Source organism: Brassica oleracea, chromosome C5, assembly GCF_000695525.1.
Source record: "Brassica oleracea var. oleracea cultivar TO1000 chromosome C5, BOL, whole genome shotgun sequence".
Lineage (NCBI taxonomy): Eukaryota > Viridiplantae > Streptophyta > Magnoliopsida > Brassicales > Brassicaceae > Brassica > Brassica oleracea.
The window spans coordinates 41,779,428-41,799,067 of NC_027752.1; the positions used below are offsets into that span (position 1 = coordinate 41,779,428).

At 35.6% G+C, this 19,640-nt stretch overlaps 5 protein-coding genes and 1 pseudogene across 5 annotated transcripts; 4 read left to right on the plus strand and 2 right to left on the minus strand.

The window, feature by feature from the left end:
• Positions 1-560: 560 nt before the first annotated feature.
• LOC106293713 (polygalacturonase inhibitor 1-like) lies at positions 561-2,463 on the plus strand. The gene is made up of 2 exons (XM_013729369.1): positions 561-1,270; positions 1,988-2,463. Exons 1-2 carry the CDS (start codon positions 664-666, stop codon positions 2,362-2,364), a joined length of 984 nt encoding a protein of 327 aa, XP_013584823.1. The 5' UTR covers positions 561-663; the 3' UTR covers positions 2,365-2,463.
• Positions 2,464-3,470: 1,007 nt separating this feature from the next.
• Positions 3,471-4,358, minus strand: LOC106292343 (glutathione S-transferase T3-like). Its single transcript, XM_013727939.1, has one exon. It carries the CDS (start codon positions 4,356-4,358, stop codon positions 3,471-3,473), a length of 888 nt encoding a protein of 295 aa, XP_013583393.1.
• Positions 4,359-6,604: 2,246 nt separating this feature from the next.
• On the plus strand, positions 6,605-8,129 carry LOC106293718 (polygalacturonase inhibitor 1-like). Its single transcript, XM_013729376.1, has 2 exons — positions 6,605-7,270; positions 7,661-8,129. Exons 1-2 carry the CDS (start codon positions 6,676-6,678, stop codon positions 8,035-8,037), a joined length of 972 nt encoding a protein of 323 aa, XP_013584830.1. The 5' UTR covers positions 6,605-6,675; the 3' UTR covers positions 8,038-8,129.
• A 3,453-nt stretch (positions 8,130-11,582) lies between these two features.
• LOC106292344 (zinc finger protein ZAT5-like) lies at positions 11,583-12,378 on the minus strand. Its single transcript, XM_013727940.1, has 2 exons — positions 11,767-12,378; positions 11,583-11,597 (listed from the first exon to the last, which is right to left on the minus strand). The coding sequence occupies exons 1-2, from the start codon at positions 12,376-12,378 to the stop codon at positions 11,583-11,585; spliced, it is 627 nt and encodes a 208-aa protein (XP_013583394.1).
• A 1,197-nt stretch (positions 12,379-13,575) lies between these two features.
• On the plus strand, positions 13,576-14,930 carry LOC106343966 (polygalacturonase inhibitor 1-like). The gene is made up of 2 exons (XM_013783330.1): positions 13,576-14,244; positions 14,414-14,930. The coding sequence occupies exons 1-2, from the start codon at positions 13,611-13,613 to the stop codon at positions 14,788-14,790; spliced, it is 1,011 nt and encodes a 336-aa protein (XP_013638784.1). The 5' UTR covers positions 13,576-13,610; the 3' UTR covers positions 14,791-14,930.
• A 310-nt stretch (positions 14,931-15,240) lies between these two features.
• Positions 15,241-17,855, plus strand: LOC106292809 (annotated as a pseudogene).
• The last annotated feature ends 1,785 nt before the right edge of the window (positions 17,856-19,640 follow it).

The window sequence follows — 19,640 nt, forward strand, 5'->3', positions numbered from 1 at the left end:
GTCGTTGGATCTATGTTTGGTTCGGGTTGTACCAATATAAACCAATAAGATCAGGTTTAATATCGGTTAATGTTATAAACCAAGCCCAATCTTTGTCTGTGGGGATTCGTGTTTCGAACTTTCGAAATGGGGGGAAATAGGTTGCGATAGTTAAATTGTGTGCACTTAAGACGCGCTTGAAAGATTGTGTGGAACTGCTGTTATATGATACTTTGTGTGTGGAAATAAGTCGTTTACCCCCATTATTTAATAACAGGATACAAAAATTGTTCACATTCGAAGTAATAAAATATTTATTGACTTTTGAAATACGATGTTTTTTTGGCTACTTAACATGAGATATGTAATACTTTCATATCATGCACACAAAAAATGAAAAATGAATATTGCAGACACTTTATACTAAAATCATACGAGGGAGGACTTCTAACCGTACCAAGATTCCGAACTCGGAACCGACGATATATGTAGTAGACGACTAAGTCTTTGCTCATTTATTTAAGCTCATGTTTTGCAAAATAAGAGGAGAAGAATTGGTCTTCCTTGTGTTCGGGACCAAACAAACATAGTTATTGATTTCTATTGCCAGGCCATTGCTTTTGGAACCATGAAAACTCTGGTATATAGTAGCTTCACTGCGTCAAAATAACCACTCATATCACAATGAAGCTCCTTATTCGTCTCTCTATCTTCTTCGCTGCACTCTCCATCTCTTCTCTTCCATCATCTTACAGCTGCAACCCAAAAGACAAAAACACCCTCCTTCAAATCAAGAAGCATTTTAACAACCCGAAACTCCTCTCCTCCTGGGATCCTCAAACCGACTGCTGTACTAGCTGGACAGGCATTGAGTGCACTAACGGCCGCGTCACATTATTCTCTATGGCCAACGACGACAGTGTCGTCGGTCAGATCCCGGACCAGATCGGCGACCTCCCTGAACTCCGTACACTCGAAATGAGTTTCATAAATCTAACCGGAAACATACCACGCACCATCACCAAACTCAAGCACCTCGTCCTCATCTTCTTAAGCTGGAACAGACTATCCGGTCCAATTCCTGATTACATCAGCGAGCTCAAAAGCGTTACGTTCTTGGACATCTCCTTTAACAAGTTTACCGGTCCTATTCCCGGTTGGCTTACTCAGATGCCGAAGCTTCAGACCTTTCAGGCCAACAACAATTCGCTAACCGGTCCTATACCGAACTCTTTCGGTTCCTTTGTAGGCAACGCCCCTAATCTTTTCTTGCCTTACAATAAGCTCTCAGGTATACCAATATATTTTTTCAATTATACTATTTCAGAATATAAGTAGTTTAGGATATTTTTATATTACAAAATATATAATTAAGTAGTTTTGACATTTGTATTCACTTTTTACATTTATGTCGCCAATTATGCAAACATTTTTATGATCAGTTATAAGAAGGTTAAATATTTTCTTAATCATTGGACTTTCACTAAAAGACCTAGAACATCATTATTGGTAAGCTTTAACATAGTAGTCTCACCATTATATTAATGAAATTAAATGCAAAATGTAAAAAAATAAAAGAGAATCGATGCAATAAGTCTCTGCTGAGAAATTATATCTGATAGTTAAGAAACTCAAATGCAAGGTGTCTTCTTTCTATTGCTCTACTTTTTTTTAAATTTTAAATCATGGAAGTAAACAATATTATTATTATATACATTAGATACTTATAGGAAGACATCTACCGTTAATGATGCTTTTATATTTTGAAACATATGAGATGAATTATAACTTTAGGTTTAAATGTTGGATCTAAAAATACACTAATTTGAGATTTCTTAAAATATGGATATTTTTAAAGATCATGTTATTGATTATTTTCAGCACCATTGTTATTATTATTATTATTATTATTATTATTGATAATTTAGTAAATCATATCCTTTCGTTTCTCTAAAATTGTCAGTTTGATAAATTTCAAGCCGAATATCCAATAACATTGCTCTGGCAGGAAAAATACCGGAGTCATTATCAAAGATCGACTTTCAAGCAGTAGTTTTGAAGGGAAATGGTTTCACAGGAGATGGTTCAATGTTTTTCGGAGGGAACAAAAGAACAGTACAATTGGATCTGTCGAGAAATTTGTTTGAGTTCGATCTCTCCAAGGTTAAGTTCGGTAAGAGCATGGCTTTGTTGGATCTGAGCCATAACCGAATCTTCGGGACGCTTCCTAGGGAACTGACTGAGCTACGTCTCGAGCGTTTCAACATTAGTTACAATCGTCTATGCGGAAAAATCCCACGTGGTGGTCAACTTCAGACCTTTAAATCATATGAGTTCGCTGAGAACCGCTGTCTTTGTGGGTCCGCACTTAAGAAGGCTTGTTAAGTTTGTTTTAATGGCGTGACTACAAATAACTACGTCTTATCTGTACGATGATGATGTGTTAAATATCACTGTTATTAAATGAATTGTTCCTTAGATGAATTAATGCTGTTGTATCATTTGTTCTTTTTTAAGAATAACATTCTTTTTGCTTTCAAAAGTGGTGGGTATCTTTTGATCAAAAAAACAAAAAAAGTGGTGGGTATCTCTAGTATCCACTTGTTTGGCCGTTGTATTTGTTTCTATCTTGACACACAGCAACCGTTTTAAAGTTCATTCACTACACTCCACACTATTAACGCAGTTTTTCACACTGTTTTTCTTTGGAAAGAGACACTAGTGATCAGACAAAAAGACAAAGACCATTCCGTGACATATACAACCAATACATGACACAATCAAATAACACTCGTGATCACAAATGACTTCAAAGCGCTCAGTGCAGTCTCTGACTCAAACATGACTTCAAAGCGCTCAGTGCAGTCTCTGACTCAAACATGACTTCAAAGCGCTCAGTGCAGTCTCTGACTCAAACATGACTTCAAAGCGCTCAGTGCAGTCTCTGACTCAAACATGACTTCAAAGCGCTCAGTGCAGTCTCTGACTCAAACATGACTTCAAAGCGCTCAGTGCAGTCTCTGACTCAAACATGACTTCAAAGCGCTCAGTGCAGTCTCTGACTCAAACATGACTTCAAAGCGCTCAGTGCAGTCTCTGACTCAAACATGACTTCAAAGCGCTCAGTGCAGTCTCTGACTCAAACATGACTTCAAAGCGCTCAGTGCAGTCTCTGACTCAAACATGACTTCAAAGCGCTCAGTACACTCGTGATCAAACATGACTCCCACTCGTCTTCTGTCTTGTTACCTGCTGAGAACAAAATAACAAGAAACTTAAATCACAGAACTACACCATTCCATTAAAACTTAAATTCATTAAACAACATCATCACAGACGATACATAAACAAGAAATTGAAGATACAGAACAAGAACAAGAAACTTAAAAGTAGTTTCGACCAAGACCAAGAACCTGAAACATAGAACAAGAAACATAATATGGTACACTAAGAACAAGAACCAGAAACATAGAGACGCGTTTAGAGCTACCCTAATTAGCCAACATCTCTCTGATCAACTTCTTCTTTAGAGCTTCTTCTTCTTCAGATAATGGCTCTGTTTTCGCAAGGAGTCTGTCTAGCAGACACATCCGTTTCAGTTTTTCCTTGCGTGCCAAGTCTTTCTCTTTGAGAGACCACATGGTATGAAACGCGGAGAGAGACTTGTCATCCTCCATACCTCTCTTACTTCTTCCTCCTTTAGCTGCCTTAACACCAACAGGTCGTTTGGTGGGTGGATCATCTAGATTGATAGTTCCGTGTGAGCTTTCAGATTGTGCACCATCCTCACACCTTCTCTTTTTAGAGCTACCATCAAGCTTAGAAGTTGCAAGTTCACACCATTTCTGGTCATTGCGCAACTCCTCCCAAGCGTGGTGAAGGTTGAATTTGATCTTGTGATCGTTATAAAAGATTTCGTGGGCAAGCTTAACAACATAACCGTCGTTCTGCCCACTTGTTTTCTGCCTTGTTGCCGCCTCATATGAGCCACAAAACTTGGAAACAAGGTCGATAATCTTCTGCCACCTTTGCTTACACTGAATAGCCTCTCGCTTTTCACTGTTTGCGACATTTGGTGAGGCTGCATAGTAAGCTGCTATCCGTTTCCAGAATGCTCCCACCTTTTGCTCATTGCCAACCACAGGATCCTTGCTTGTGTTCAACCATGAGCTTATGAGCACTACGTCCTCTGTGGGAGTCCATTTCTTCCTTTCTTTGCGCTCGGTAGGTGTGTCATCACCAAAGGTTGAAGTTGCAGTAGACTGACTATTAAAGACAGGGAACTGTGATAAACCCTCAGAACGAAACGGGTCTTGTTGACTGCTCAAAAGATCAACAAAGCTCGAGTTGTAATGACTATATGGATTTGTAGAATCCATATCCTAAAGAAGAGAGAAATAGGAAGTAGTCTGAAAGAAGCGAGAAAGAAGAAGTTATGTGAAGAAGAGATTAAGAAGAACACGAAATGTGGAGAAGAGAGAAAGAAGAAGATCCGGGTTTAATAGAAGAGAAGAGAAGGAAGCATTCATCACACACAACTCTTGGATTTGAGTTGAGTTAAGATGAGTTGACATGAACCAACCATATTTATTACATTGCACACAATCCTAAAGTTAAACTAAACCAAACATTGATCACACACGTTTTAACTAGCAATCTATCAGCTCTAACAAGCATTTATTAACCCCATCTATCAACTACCATCCACAGTAAAGCAATAAAGGAAGATGCAAGAGTTGAAGAAGATCAAGTTTGACAAATTTACCTCACCGTGAGGCGTCAGTAATGGTTGCTTATCCAAGACAGCTGATGGGAAAAGCCTGTGCCACAGCAAGCGCGACTACCGCAAAAGAATGAAGAAATTAAAAATAATTAGTAAACATAATGAATAATGCTATTGTATTATGAAAATCTTGAAGATGAATCTATTGTATTAAGGTTAGGAGATTTCTTAAAATATGAATTATTTTTAAAGATCATATTATTAATTATTTTCAGCGCCAAATTGTCATTATTATTATTATTGATGATTTAATAAAATATATTCAATAACATTGCTCTGGCAGGAAAAATACCGGAGTCATTATCAAAGATCGACTTTCAAGCAGTAGTTTTGAAGGGAAATGGTTTCACAGGAGATGGTTCAATGTTTTTCGGAGGGAACAAAAGAACAGTACAATTGGATCTGTCGAGAAATTTGTTTGAGTTCGATCTCTCCAAGGTTAAGTTCGGTAAGAGCATGGCTTTGTTGGATCTGAGCCATAACCGAATCTTCGGGACGCTTCCTAGGGAACTGACTGAGCTACGTCTCGAGCGTTTCAACATTAGTTACAATCGTCTATGCGGAAAAATCCCACGTGGTGGTCAACTTCAGACCTTTAAATCATATGAGTTCGCTGAGAACCGCTGTCTTTGTGGGTCCCCACTTAAGAAGGCTTGTTAAGTTTGTTTTAATGGCGTGACTACAAATAACTACGTCTTATCTGTACGATGATGATGTGTTAAATATCACTGTTATTAAATGAATTGTTCCTTAGATGAATTAATGCTGTTGTATCATTTGTTCTTTTTTAAGAATAACATTCTTTTTGCTTTCAAAAGTGGTGGGTATCTTTTGATCAAAAAAACAAAAAAAGTGGTGGGTATCTCTAGTATCCACTTGTTTGGCCGTTGTATTTGTTTCTATCTTGACACACAGCAACCGTTTTAAAGTTCATTCACTACACTCCACACTATTAACGCAGTTTTTCACACTGTTTTTCTTTGGAAAGTAAGTCATGTATTTTGTTAGACTTGACGTAAAAATAATAATTAACATCATACAGGCTATTCATATCTAACATCTAACAAATTTGTCATCATCTGATATAAGTTCTCTGTGGTACGTACACAAGTTAATAGAGTGCATGCATGAAAAGGTAACCAAAGATACTCTTTGTAGTTATCACGAGTTAAGTTCAAGTGTTAGGATTAGACTGATTTTTGAGAGCCGTACAGAATCCGTCCGAGGGATCTATGTGATTGCATCCCCATGCATTGATTGAATTGTTCTTTTTCTTTGCTTTAACTGAAACCTAAAAAAGTCTTGTATATGTAGGAGGGGTACACGCTTCGATGGTTGGATCGCTTCATCCAACACAGTTGCAACACTTCCATTCCGATCTCCATACTATGCAGTTGCTGCATTCTGTGAAGGAAGACTAAAGCATGGAACTGTAGTGAAAAAAAAAAAACGTCATCAGTCACAAATTTTTAAAAATATTGGATGCTGATTGTATGAGTGTGATTGGTTTGATAGGATGTTGGATACATACAGAAACACTCTGTCTTGGAGCTTCAAAAAGCATGGCCAGGCTCATAAGTGAGTTCATATCATGCATGCACACAAAAATGAAATATGAACATTGCATACACTTCATACTAAAATAATCATACGAGAGAGAGAGACGGGGATATTGGATTGATGAAACATTGAACCGAACCGGAGGACTTCTAACCGTACCAAGATTCGAACATACGGTATATGTGGTAGACGACTAAGCCTCTGCTCATTTATTTAGGTTCTTGTTTTGCAAAATAAGAGGAGAATAATTGGTCTTCCTTGTGTCTAGGAACCAGACAGACATAGATTTTTGAGTTCTATTGCTTTTGGAACCATGCCTCACTGCGTCAAAAAATAACCACTCATATATCACAATGAAGCTCCTTCTTTGTCTCTCTATCTTCTTCATCTCTTCTCTCCCATCCTCTTACAGCTGCAACTCAAAAGACAAAAACACCCTCCTTCAAATCAAGAAACATTTTAACAACACGGAATTCCTCTCCTCATGGGATCCTCAAACCGACTGTTGTACAAGCTGGACAGGCATCGAGTGCACTAACGGCCGCGTCACATTATTCTCTATGGCCAACTACAGAACCCTCTACGGTCAGATCCCTGACCAGATCGGTGACCTCCTTGAACTCCGTACACTCGAAATGAGTCACATGAAACTAACCGGAAACATACCACGCACCATCACCAAACTCAAGCACCTCGTCTTCATCTTCTTACGGTGGAACAAACTATCCGGTCCAATTCCTGATTACATCAGTGAGCTCAAAAGTGTTACGTTCTTGGACATCTCCTTTAACAAGTTTACCGGTCCTATTCCCGGTTGGCTTACTCAGATGCCTAAGCTTCAGACCTTTCAGGCCGACAACAATTCGCTAACCGGTCCTGTACCGAACTCTTTCGGTTCCTTCGTAGGCAGCGTCCCTAATCTCTTCTTGAAAAACAATAAGCTCTCAGGTATACCAATATATTTTTTATTATACTTTTTCATAATATAAGTAGTTTAGGAATTTTTTTTCATATTACAAAATATAAGTAGTTTTGACATTTGTATGCAGTTTTTACACTTATGTGACCACTTATGCAAACATTTTTATCAATAGTTATGAAAAGGTTAAATATTTTCTTAATGATTGTACTTCACCAAAACACCTTATATTTTGAAACATATGAGGTGAAGAATAACTTTAGGTTTAAATGTTGGATTTAAAGATATACTAATTTGAGATTTCTTAAAATATGAATTATTTTTAAAGATCATATTATTAATTATTTTCAGCGCCAAATTGTCATTATTATTATTATTGATGATTTAATAAAATATATTCAATAACATTGCTCTGGCAGGAAAAATACCGGAGTCGTTGTCAAAGATGGACTTTCAAGCAGTAGTTCTGAAGGGAAACGGTTTCACAGGAGATGGTTCGATGTTTTTCGGAGGGAACAAAAGAACAGTACAAGTGGATCTGTCGAGAAACTTGTTTGAGTTTGATCTCTCCAAGATTAAGTTCGGTAAGAGCCTAGCTATGTTGGATCTGAGCCATAACCGAATCTTCGGGACGCTTCCTAGGGAGCTGACTCAGCTACGTCTCGAGCGTTTCAACATTAGTTACAATCGTCTCTGCGGAAAAATCCCACGTGGTGGTCAACTTCAAACCTTTAAATCATATGAGTTCGCTGAGAACCGCTGTCTTTGTGGGTCCCCACTTAAGAAGGCTTGTTAAGTCTGTTTTAATGGCGTGACAACAAATAATTACGTTTTATCTGTACGATGATGATGTGTTAATTATAACTGCTTATCAAATGAATTGTTCCTTGGATGAATTAATGATGTTGTATCATTTGTTCTTTCTTTAAGTGTTCTTTTTTTAAGAATAACATTCTTTTTGCTTTCAAAAGTGGTGGGTATCTCTAGTATCCACTTGTTTGCCCGTTTGTACTGTTTCTATCCGAACAATTCTTAAGTTCACCCATATCGTGAATGATTAAATTCACTACACTCTTCGTAACCAATCAAAATGTTACGTCTGAATAATTTAAAAAAGAAAATAAAAATAAAAAAATAAATAGCTGAAAAAAAACAACACCAATATTAATTAGCGCCATCTGCAAAATTCTAAATTCTAAAAACCTACTCTAAAACCATAAACTTTAAATCTAAAACAGTAAACCATAAACCCCAATCCTAAAATCTAAACCCTAAATCTTAAACTCTAAACCCAAACTCTACATAATAAACCCTAAATCCTAAAATCTAAACCCTAAAGCCTAAACCCAAAACTCTAAACCCTAAACTCTAAATCCTAAAATCTAACCCTAAATCCTAAACCCTAAACCCAAAACTTTAAATCTTAAACCCAAACCCTAAATCATAAACCCTAAACCAAAACCTCTAAACCATAAACCTGAATCTTATTAGCTAGCAGATGAGTTTACAGTTTAGAGGTTTGGGTTTATGGTTTAGGATTCAGAGTTTAGGGTTTAGGATTTGAAGTTTTGGGTTTAGAGTTTATGATTTGAATTTAGGGTTTAGGGTTTAGGATTTAGGATTTAGGGTTTATGGTTTAGAGTTTTGGGTTTAGGGTTTAGATTTTAGGATTTAAAGTTTATTGTTTAGAGTTTGGGTTTAAAGTTTAAGATTTAGATTTTAGATTTTAGGATTGGAATTTATAGTTTAGTGTTTCAGATTTATGATTTATGGTTTTAGAGTTTAGGTTTTTAGACGGCGTTAATTAATGTCGGTGTTGTTTTTTTTTCCAGCTATTTTTATTTTATTTTTATTGCCTTTTTAACTACTCCAACATGGCATTCTGATTGGTGGAACTTAAGTATTGATCTTTCTATCCTAACCGTTTTTGGGAAGTTCATTCATTACACTTCACTATTAACGTAGCTTTTCACACTGTTTTTCTATGGCAAGTAAGTCAACTATTTTGTAATAGATAAAGTGTCTCATATCGGTAGTTGGAAAATATCATAAGCAATATATAAGATAGATGTGTCATTCTATTCCTCTTATCACCAGTTAATTTTAGGTTGGAAGCCAAACTAGCTTAACATAGTATCAGAGCCCGATCCACGCAGTCCAACCCGATCCACATCGATCTAGCCCAAAGTTGGCTCATTGATCCTTGCCTGAGCATTCCGAGATTGATGCTCAAAGAATCATCATCTCGAACGAGCGTATTAGACACAAAATGTCCCAACATCGATAGTTGGAAAGAATTTTTAATAATATATAAGATAAATGAACCACATTTGACATAAAAATAATAACATCATACACGCTATTCATCTAACATCTAACAAACTTGTCATCATCTGATATAAGTTCTCTGTGGTACGTACACAAGTTAATAGAGTGCATGCATGAAAAGGTAACCAAAGATACTCTTTGCAGTATCACGAGTTAAGTTCAAGTGTTAGGATTAGACTGATTGTTGAGAGCCATATCAACTAACAGAATCCGTCCGAGGGATATATGTGATTGCATACCCATGTATTGATTGAATTGTTCTTCTTTTCTTTGCTTTAACTTAAACCTAAAAAAGTCTTGTAAATATATGTACGAAGGGTACATGATTCGATGGTTGGATCGCTTCATCCAAAAGTACAGTTGCAACACTTCCATTCCTATCTCCATACTATGCAGTTGCTGCATTCTGTGAAGGAAGGCTAAAGTATGGAACTGTAGTTGGAAAAAAAACATCATTGTCACAATTTTTAAAAAATATTGGATGCTGATTGTATGAGTGTGATTGGTGTTGATAGGATGGTGGATACATTCAGAAACAATCTGTCTTGGAGCTTAAAAAGCATGGCCAGGCTCATAAATGAGATCATGGTTACATGTATGTATCCTCCTTTCTGCTGCACAATGGTGAGTTTCGCAGGGCAATCATGGACTGTATCCATAGGTTCTGGAGTGGAAGGAGCTATGGTAACTTAACAAGAACACAACTTATTTGAAAGGGAAGGGGTCCTATGTAATATATTAATCTCCTTGTAGGATTGGTTTAGCCTTCGAAAGTGGTGGCCTCTACTAATATTCGTTTGCTTGGCTATTGTATTATTGTTTTGTCTCGACACATGGTCACTATTACGTCCATTGTTATATAATAAACATAGATTTGCTCAAAGAAAAACATAGATTTTAACACGTTTTAATTTTATTTTTGAGAAGTGTCATATGTTTACTTAAATATTTTAGTATATACGACTCTTTTAGCTGCATTCATATGAAATGATTGAATTTCTGACGTTCCAATCGTCTATGGCTAATGTGATTTCTACGCATGTTAATTCGTTTTATAGATCCTATTCTGTATAACAAGTGACTAGGTAGTAACCCACGCTTTGCACGGGATAAAATACATTGTTGAAATTATATATTATGATTAAGTATAACATAAGATATACATTAAGCGAACGTTAGACACAACTAAATGTATGATTCATTTAATTATGATATTATCGACTAGTGATTATACGTGATTGTATATATGTGTTCACTGGAGCCAATTACTCGTTTTGATGTTGATCAACTTCGAAAAGATAACGGTAGATCAATAACATATTATAATCAAAACAATAACTGTGGGAAATTAATAAAGTTCATCTCTCGAAATATAAAAAACGTAGTTACAGAATAAAAGCAATTGAAAGAAATTCCATCCTCTAAAATACATAATTAGTTTTCAATAAAAAACCAAAATAACAAAAAACTTTCATAAGAGAATAAATTAAAATCTTCAATTCCCTTGTTATCGAATCAAAATGCGCGGAATAGAATCCGTAAAAAAAAATTAACATCAATACTATTAAAAAATACTAATTATGTTAACTATTTATTAAAATATTTTTAAATCATTATAAACTCACATTGATTTGTAGTACATTATATACGTGATTGTATAAACTCACATTATAAACTCACAATTTCTCCAAATTCCAGCCATCTTTATGATCAATACTCTACGGTGTTTTGTTTTGGGATGGAGATTAAGAGAGGCTTCGGGTTACTCAATATATACTATCCTCTTAACATTAGGTTTATACTTTCTCAGTTTTGTTAATTAGGAAAGAACTCAGTAAATGGTAGGCTAAAATATCCTAAATCTATATTATAAGGAATGTACATTGAGTTTTGAATTTTTTTTTTATAACTTATTGAAAACTTGGAAACCAAGCATATACAAACCGGACATAATAATCTACAATAAATTCAACGTCTAAGATTTCATGTTTATGTGATAAATAATTGGGCACGTCATATTAGCTCCAACTAAAAACACCACGTGAATACAACATCTAAATGGTCCAGTTCGTCCCATGTTCAATACATAATCATATTCGGACAACAGATAACTAAATTGGTTCCTTATTGTGATCATACAAAACGAAAGCTGGACACATACATGTGATCATACACAAAAACACGATTTTTTTTGTACCATCTGAACATACATGTCATCGTACACAAAAACGTGGTCAAGGTTGGAATAAAAGGAGGTTGCCTTATGTTTCTTGTGGCTAGCTCTATGGCCACCTAAAGCCTGAAAAGAAGAGAAGGTCCCGTCACATGGTTTGCACTGATAAACGCAGCTGTCAGCTTTACCACCACCGTTAGATGAAGAAGTCTCTAGGAACCTCCTGCTGCTAAATTTATACGTGTTATTGTTGTTTGTTTCGTGGTTAGGTATCTTGAGATGTGGAAGAGAGTGGCCTTGGGAAAGGACGATCAAACAACTGGCTATATCTAGATTTTCCTCGTCTTCTTCGGCTTTCGATGTTGTTGGGTTGTTGTTAGAAGACCAAGAGGCTGACGAAGATGAAGACGTGATCACACCATCCTTCTTGTGGTTCTCCACATTATTGCCTAAGGCGTTTTCTTTGGAATCAAGATAAGTGTATTCCGCTATAACGTCGCGTGCGGGGCAAGAAACTATAGGAGGAGAGATAGAGAAAGGAACATGTGATTTTGGACGTTGTCGCTTTGTCCGCTTCCCTTTCAGGATCAGTGATTGCTCCTTTGAGGTTGCTATCAGCTCTTCGAACGCTTCCATCAAGATCAGGAGATAAAGGTTAACACAAGATAAAGAGGATTTTTTGTTAGTGTTGATCATGGATCTATGATTATATTTACAACCGAGATTATATGATGTATTCGAAGCTGAATGAAAACAACTAAAAAACGTCGTTGAGAAAACTGTGTACATCGAAGATATGTCAGAAGGAAAGTCATCGAGATTATTATTATAGTTCTGTTAAAGGAAAGTCATGTTTGCGTTAAACTCAGTTTTTTTTTGTGAGAAACGATCTCTACATGACACGTAAGCGTTTTGGTAAATAAAAGATTCTCATGAAGTCACATCAGACACCTTGCCAATATACGATTAAGAAAATTTTTAAGTGCTTCTCCTTTAATATATAGGGGATGTGTTGATTTTTGTGAAAGTTTGTAAGTTTTGTTTATTGACCATATTTTCCTCTGTTTTGGCTACATTCACACAATATCGGAAATTATTTCTCGATATATCACCCATATTTTTACTATTTCAATTCAAGCATGTTATAACTCTATAGTTTATATGAATGTGTAACTAAAACATAAAATGTATTTTGGTGATATATGTAGTCAAATCAATTCTAATAAGTCTTTACACATATACACAAACTAGAATGTTAGAATTCACCGTCTCTCAAAATCGTCACATATGTTAATGCAAGCCCACACAAAAGTTTACATTCGTTTGGGTTCACCACTGATACCACTATAACGCTTCAACCGTCCAAGGTAATATGCATCCTACGAGTTGTGCATTAATTTTTTGAATATTCAAAAATTTCGTTTACTGATCTTTCAATCTTCACATAACTTTTTTCCGTATTTTAGTCTCACTCGCACAATTTTTTTCATATGTCATCCATTTTTCACTATTTCAACTCAATTTCCTTTTTAAATTCGAATTTTTTTTCTGGAAGTCAGACCGAAAAATCAAATATACTTGAACTATTGTACTTGCTATGCCACACACACATGACACATTGCGTCCGTAATCGTGGAGGTGACCAATGCACGCACGTACGGGTAAATGATTAAACCAAGAATCAAACATGTTTCAACAACATGCATAACTTTCAAAACTCAAAATAGTAGATGCATTAACCACGTTTTTGCCGAGTTAAAACATTTAAAGAAAATAACAATGTACTTTCGGACTAGTTGTACAAATTCAGTAACATTACACAGCTGTGTTCCATTGAAAAACACTTTTATATAATAGCTTCCCTATCCATGCGACAAAGTAACCCCACTCAAACCACAATGAAGCTCCTTCTTCATCTCTCTATCTTCTTCGCCATTCTCTTCATCTCTCTCCCATCCTCTTACAGCTGCAACACAGTCGAGAAAAATGCCCTCCTTCAAATCAAGAAATCTTTTAACAACCCACGAAAATTCTCCTCATGGAATCCTCAGACCGACTGCTGTACTACCTGGAGCGGCGTCAAATGCACTAACGGCCGCGTCACAGACCTCTCTCTCTTTTCCAGTAAACTCTATGGTCAGATCCCTGACCAAATCGGTGACCTCCTTGAACTCCGTTCACTTTTTTTAACTTACTTGCCACATCTCACCGGAAACATACCACGTACCATCACCAAACTCAAGAACCTTGACTCCCTCATTTTAAGGCATAACAATCTCTCCGGTCCAATTCCTGATAATATCGGCGAGCTCAAAAAGCTAAGGTTCCTTGACCTTTCCTATAACCAGTTTACCGGTCCTATTCCCGGTTCGCTTTCCCAAATGCCGAAGCTTGAGACCATTATAGTCGAACACAATAAGTTAACCGGTTCTATACCGAACTCATTCGGCTCCTTTGTAGGCGAAGTACCTAATCTCTACTTGTCTAACAATAAGCTCTCAGGTAACCAATATAGTTTAATTTCCTAATTATTACTTTATGTTTAAATGTTTGGACCTATAAACCGATTAAAAGGATTTAAAAAAAAATATTAATTATTTTTAATGAACTAGCACTAAATTATTATTATTATTTGATAGTTTAATAAGTCATAGTAACGTTGCCCTGGCAGGAAACATACCGGAGTCGTTGTCAAAGAACGACTTTAACGGAGTATTTCTGTCGAAAAACAGTTTCACAGGAGATGGTTCGATGTTTTTCGGACGAAACAAATCAACAATATCATTGGATCTGTCGAGAAATATGTTTGAATTCGATCTCTCCAAGGTTCAGTTCGCTAGGGGCATAGTTGACTTGGATCTGAGCCATAACCGAATCTTCGGGAGCCTTCCTAGGGAGCTGATCGAGCTACGCGGTCTCAAGCTTTTCAACGTTAGTCACAATCGTCTCTGTGGAAAAATCCCACGTGGTGGTCTCCTTCAGTCCTTTAAATCATATGTATTCGCTCACAACCGCTGTCTTTGTGGAACTCCTCTTAAGGCTTGTTAAATGGTATGAGAACAAATAATTATGTCTTATCTGCATGGTGACGAGGTGGTAATTATCACCGCCTATCAAAATAAATTGTTGCTTTGAATAAATTAATGTTAAGAAATTGGTAATAAGAATGTTGTTGAGATGTTCCAAGTGTGGTCACTAGCGTTGATTAAGAACAAAAACTATGATAAATTAATTATCTTCTAGCCTATCGCCGACATTGCGACCACTACACACGTGAAGAATATGTTGTATGTTCTGTTCTAGGAACAATTTAAACTATCACCAAAAAAATATACTGGTTTGTTGGTTTGTCCACGTCGATAAAGCTAGAGAATGTGTGTAATCTAAAAAACGAGACTTAGTATTGGGCTACATGGGCCGAAGTTACGCTTCTTAGTGGGCTTATTAGTTCACATTACCAAAACGAATCGTTTTATCTCTAAACGACTGTTCGGCGATTCCGACGCCATCCCACCCGAAGTCCCGGAGAAATCGAAATCGAAATCGAAATCGAAATCGATCGTAGCTTTCTTTGTTCCCTTCGCTTCAGAAAGATCAGAGGTATGTATAATGCTGTTGCCCTCTGAGAATTTTGAGGAATTAGAGCCTTATTAGGATGAACCTTCTCTTAGCTAATCTGCTCATTGGGATTATATCTAGCTGTTCAGCTTGTTTTAGGCGCGGAATTTTTTTAAAAAAAGAGCGTTCAGAGAACTGTTATCCGAGGATAGGGTTTAGGGTTTAGGGTTTGGACAAAAGTGTTCAGCTTTTTCGTCATCTTATTAATTTAAGGGGATTCAAATTTTTTAGTGTTCTTCTGTCGTTGGCTTGTACAAGATGTTAAGCTTGTTGTAGTGATTGGATCTCACTCCATATATCACTATCACTAAATTGTTGATACCTTAATGGTTGTTGTTGTCTTCATGATTCATCTACTTGAGCTATATAGTGATATATGGAGGCACAGATTCATCTACTTACCGCTGTTTTAAGGGCTTTTGAAGCCCAGTCTGATGCAATTTCTTGGGTACTCTCTCTCTCTCTCTTCCATCTTTTGATTTGATTAGGTTACTATGTGTTCTGTCAGTCTCATGACTAAATCGATTGATTCTATTGGCTGGGTTTAGGACAAAGAGGGTTTGATAACGGAATTGCGTAAAGAATTGAGAGTGTCTGATGACGAACATCGAGAGCTTCTGAGCAGGGTTAATAAGGATGATACTATCGGGCGGATAAGGTCAGGTTGTTTATTTGCACTTACAAATACAGAACAGTGAATCATCATGAGTTTCTGTTTATCTTACTAAGTTGTACATTGGAACTGTAACAGAGATTGGAGGCAGGGAGGCGGAAGCCAAGTTCCTTCTAGACATGCAACTAATCAGGGTTTCGATGTTGTTCCTAGTCCAACTCTCTCAGCTTCCCGGAAGAAACAGAAGACATTCCAATCTGTAAGTCTTCTCTTTTAGTCATTAGTGTGCTTTCTTCTGTTTATATCCGTTGTGTTGTTTTATGTTGTTTCTTGATCAGTTGTCGGTGATATTCGTGCAGTATCATCCAATAGTCGTGTGGTACCTGGTGGCGTATCAGCAAATGAATCTGCTGAAGCTCTTATCGGAAGAAAAGTGTGGACAAAATGGTCTGAAGATAACAACTTTTACGAAGCAATTATAACCCAGTACAACGCAGTTGAGGTGCTTTTTCTATAAGTCTTTGAATGTATTGCATTTGTACACTGGTTCAAGTGTTTTGTATTGTATTTGTCACAGGGTCGGCATGCTTGTACGATATAAACGCAGTGAATGAAACTTGGGAATGGGTTGACTCAAGGAGGTAAGCGAGATGGTGTATATGCATGATGATGAACTTTGATACAAGCTAATATTATTCTTGTTTGTAGATTTCACCGGAAGATATTTGTTGGGATGGAGAGGAGAATGGGGCAGCTTTAAACGTTGGAGTTGGAAGTGGATCAATCCGCGGCAACCGAAGAAACCAAAGCCATTTTGGTAGAGGGAGAGGACCAAGAATTCATCAACCGAAAAATGAATTTGTACGACTACCAACACAACAGAATGGTGGTGATGTTGTTGATCGGAGAACTTATTCTGATGATATTGAATTGTTCAACACAGACTCGCTTGTGAAGGAAGTTAGTTTTCTTTTCTATCTGCTCTTACACATTAAGCTCAATGGCTGTTCTAAAGCCAAAAGTTTGTTTTAGGTGGAGAGAGTTTTCGAGTCTAGGAATCCTGATCTTTTTGAGCTTGATAAGGCCAAGAAAATGCTCAAGGTCTGAGACTAATAACCCCTTATTAGCTATAGCGAATGGTTTAATGCTGTAATTCTGATGATAATAATACAAATTGTGATGCAGGAACATGAACAGGCGCTTATTGATGCCATTGCAGGGCTTGCGGATACTTCTGATGGGGAAATCGGTAATAATAACAAAAGCAGGGCTTCGTTTTGTTTTGCAATCTAAGAATAATCTTTTATTTACCATCCAATTCTGTACTCTGATGATAATACCAAAGGTTAATTACAAACGTAAGCATACAAATAAACATGCTTTGAAATCTTTCTTTGCTCAGCATGTTATACACTAGAATAGCCTCTAAACCTGTAAATACATGATTATATAAGTTTTGTTCTGGAACTTTGGATTGTGTTACTCTTTGTTTTTTTTTTTGTAAAAGGTGTTACTCTTTGTTGCAAACTATGATTTGATTTATTCTGGTTTCCTGCGTCTCTAACTCAGCAGATGGAGATCCACCATTTTTGCAAGACCATCCAATATCACAGGGATGATGGAAGAGCGTAGTGTAACAACACCCCATCCCATGGTGTTTGGTCAGCATCATCAACCTAAGGACAATGGACCTTAGTCAAGCGTTGTTTGAAGGTCAACAAAATGTATGAAAGAATTGTTAGGATTGGGACAGCTTGCAAGGGCATTATTTGGGTTTAGAGAATGTAACCTGTGACTATGATGATACCCATGTAAAGATGTTGGTGATTCCACCTCCAATTGGATAACTAGAACCTGCCTCCAAACTAAAATTTATTATTTCTTCGTTTGAGAGAAGCACTTGTGTTTGATTAGCAAAAGGAGGTATGTATTTTTTGCAAGTCTCATCCTTCGTTTGTTACAAATGAGATCGGATTTGTAACAAAGGATAAGACTTTCAGAAAAGACATACCCTTTTTGCTTTTTTTTTTTTTTTGCAATCATCTTCGATCTGGAATGTTGGTCCCCTCGCCATGGTACCTATTGAATCGAAAATCATCTCAAAAGTATAAACATAAGATTCTACACCAGTTCCTAAGAGATTTGAAGGTATTACGGTCCCAGACTAGTTGACATGATATAATAACACATGAGCCAAATACCAAACGATAAATCTAAAGCTGAAAAGCATAAAACATGTAAAAATCGAAAACATAACACGAGTAATCTATTGATTCTTAGAATACATTGTCTTTTTGAGATCATTGAGAGTCTAGTTTTATCCGAAAACAAGGGAAAAGAGATGATTCTTTCTCTATGTATTTTATTAAAACATCAAAAGCTATTCAAAGGCTAATCGACTACAAACAAAGACACAGCTTAAATAACAAAACTAATGAAAACCCTAATCTAATAACAAAAGCCACGTTAATATGTTAACGTACAATTAATAAAGCCCATGATACACTTACCCCATACGACCCATAAGAGATGGAGGAGACCCAACGTCTTTGTATGTCGTCAATAATCCTACCCTTGGAGGCTCCATAGCCGTCCACATCAACAAAAGAATTTTTTTCCGAAAAATGACATATAGTATAAAATATAGTTTTACATTTTAATATTACTAATTTTCCAAAAATTATAAATAATATGTAAACATACTATATTAAACATATATAAAATTACTATTTTTCACTTAAAAAAAAGGCGGCTTATCTCCATAATGTAACATTACCGTTTTATAAAAAAAAAATATTATATATAATTTCAAAAATAATAAATATACGTAAACATACACCATAAAAAATGAAAATACTACATTAAACATATGTAAGATTACAATTTTACATTTTTATTTTTAAAAAATAATATGTAAACATACAACATAAAAAATAGAAAAACAACATTAAACATATGTAAGATTATCATTTTTCACTAAAAAAAAGACGGTTTATCTCCATAATGTAACATTATTATTTTGTAAAAAAAACATTATATATAATTTCGAAAATAATAAATAATATGTAAACATACAACATAAAAAATGTAAATACTACATCAAACATATGTAAGATTACCATTTTACATTTAAAAATAACAATAATGTGTAAACATATAACATAAAAAAATGGAAAAACTACATTAAACATATGTAAGATTACCATTTTTCACTAAAAAAACCCGGCTTATCTCCATAATGTAACATTACCATTTTATAGAAAAAGAAAAAAAACATAAATATAATTATTTGACTATTTGTCCAAGTTTCTTCTATTAAACATTGCTGTTATACATTAAAAATGGAAAAAATATTAAGATTTAAACATCTATCTTAAAATTTAAAATATAGATATTAACTAAATATAAAGTATAAGAAAGAGAAATACTCAATATATAGAAAAATAAATAATAAGTAAATATTATAAATATATAAATATATGAATTATATATACAATAATAAGTAAATCCACAATTTCTAAAATATGGAAAGAGTACATTAAATATTAAACATCTATCTTAAAATGTAAAATATAGATATTAAGCAAATAGAAAGTATAAGAAATGGAAATACACAATTTTAAAAAATGGAAAACATACATTAGTATTTAAACATCTATCTTAAAAT

Bases quoted from the DNA above. Each gene is read 5' to 3' on its own strand.
- LOC106293718 (XM_013729376.1), top strand. From the start codon at position 6,676: ATGAAGCTCCTTCTTTGTCTCTCTATCTTCTTCATCTCTTCTCTCCCA. The intron at 7,271-7,660 runs GTATACCAATAT...TTGCTCTGGCAG, and splicing joins GAAAAACAATAAGCTCTCAG to GAAAAATACCGGAGTCGTTG.
- LOC106343966 (XM_013783330.1), top strand. From the start codon at position 13,611: ATGCGACAAAGTAACCCCACTCAAACCACAATGAAGCTCCTTCTTCAT. The intron at 14,245-14,413 runs GTAACCAATATA...TTGCCCTGGCAG, and splicing joins GTCTAACAATAAGCTCTCAG to GAAACATACCGGAGTCGTTG.
- LOC106292344 (XM_013727940.1), bottom strand. From the start codon at position 12,378: ATGGAAGCGTTCGAAGAGCTGATAGCAACCTCAAAGGAGCAATCACTG.
- LOC106293713 (XM_013729369.1), top strand. From the start codon at position 664: ATGAAGCTCCTTATTCGTCTCTCTATCTTCTTCGCTGCACTCTCCATC. The intron at 1,271-1,987 runs GTATACCAATAT...TTGCTCTGGCAG, and splicing joins GCCTTACAATAAGCTCTCAG to GAAAAATACCGGAGTCATTA.
- LOC106292343 (XM_013727939.1), bottom strand. From the start codon at position 4,358: ATGGATTCTACAAATCCATATAGTCATTACAACTCGAGCTTTGTTGAT.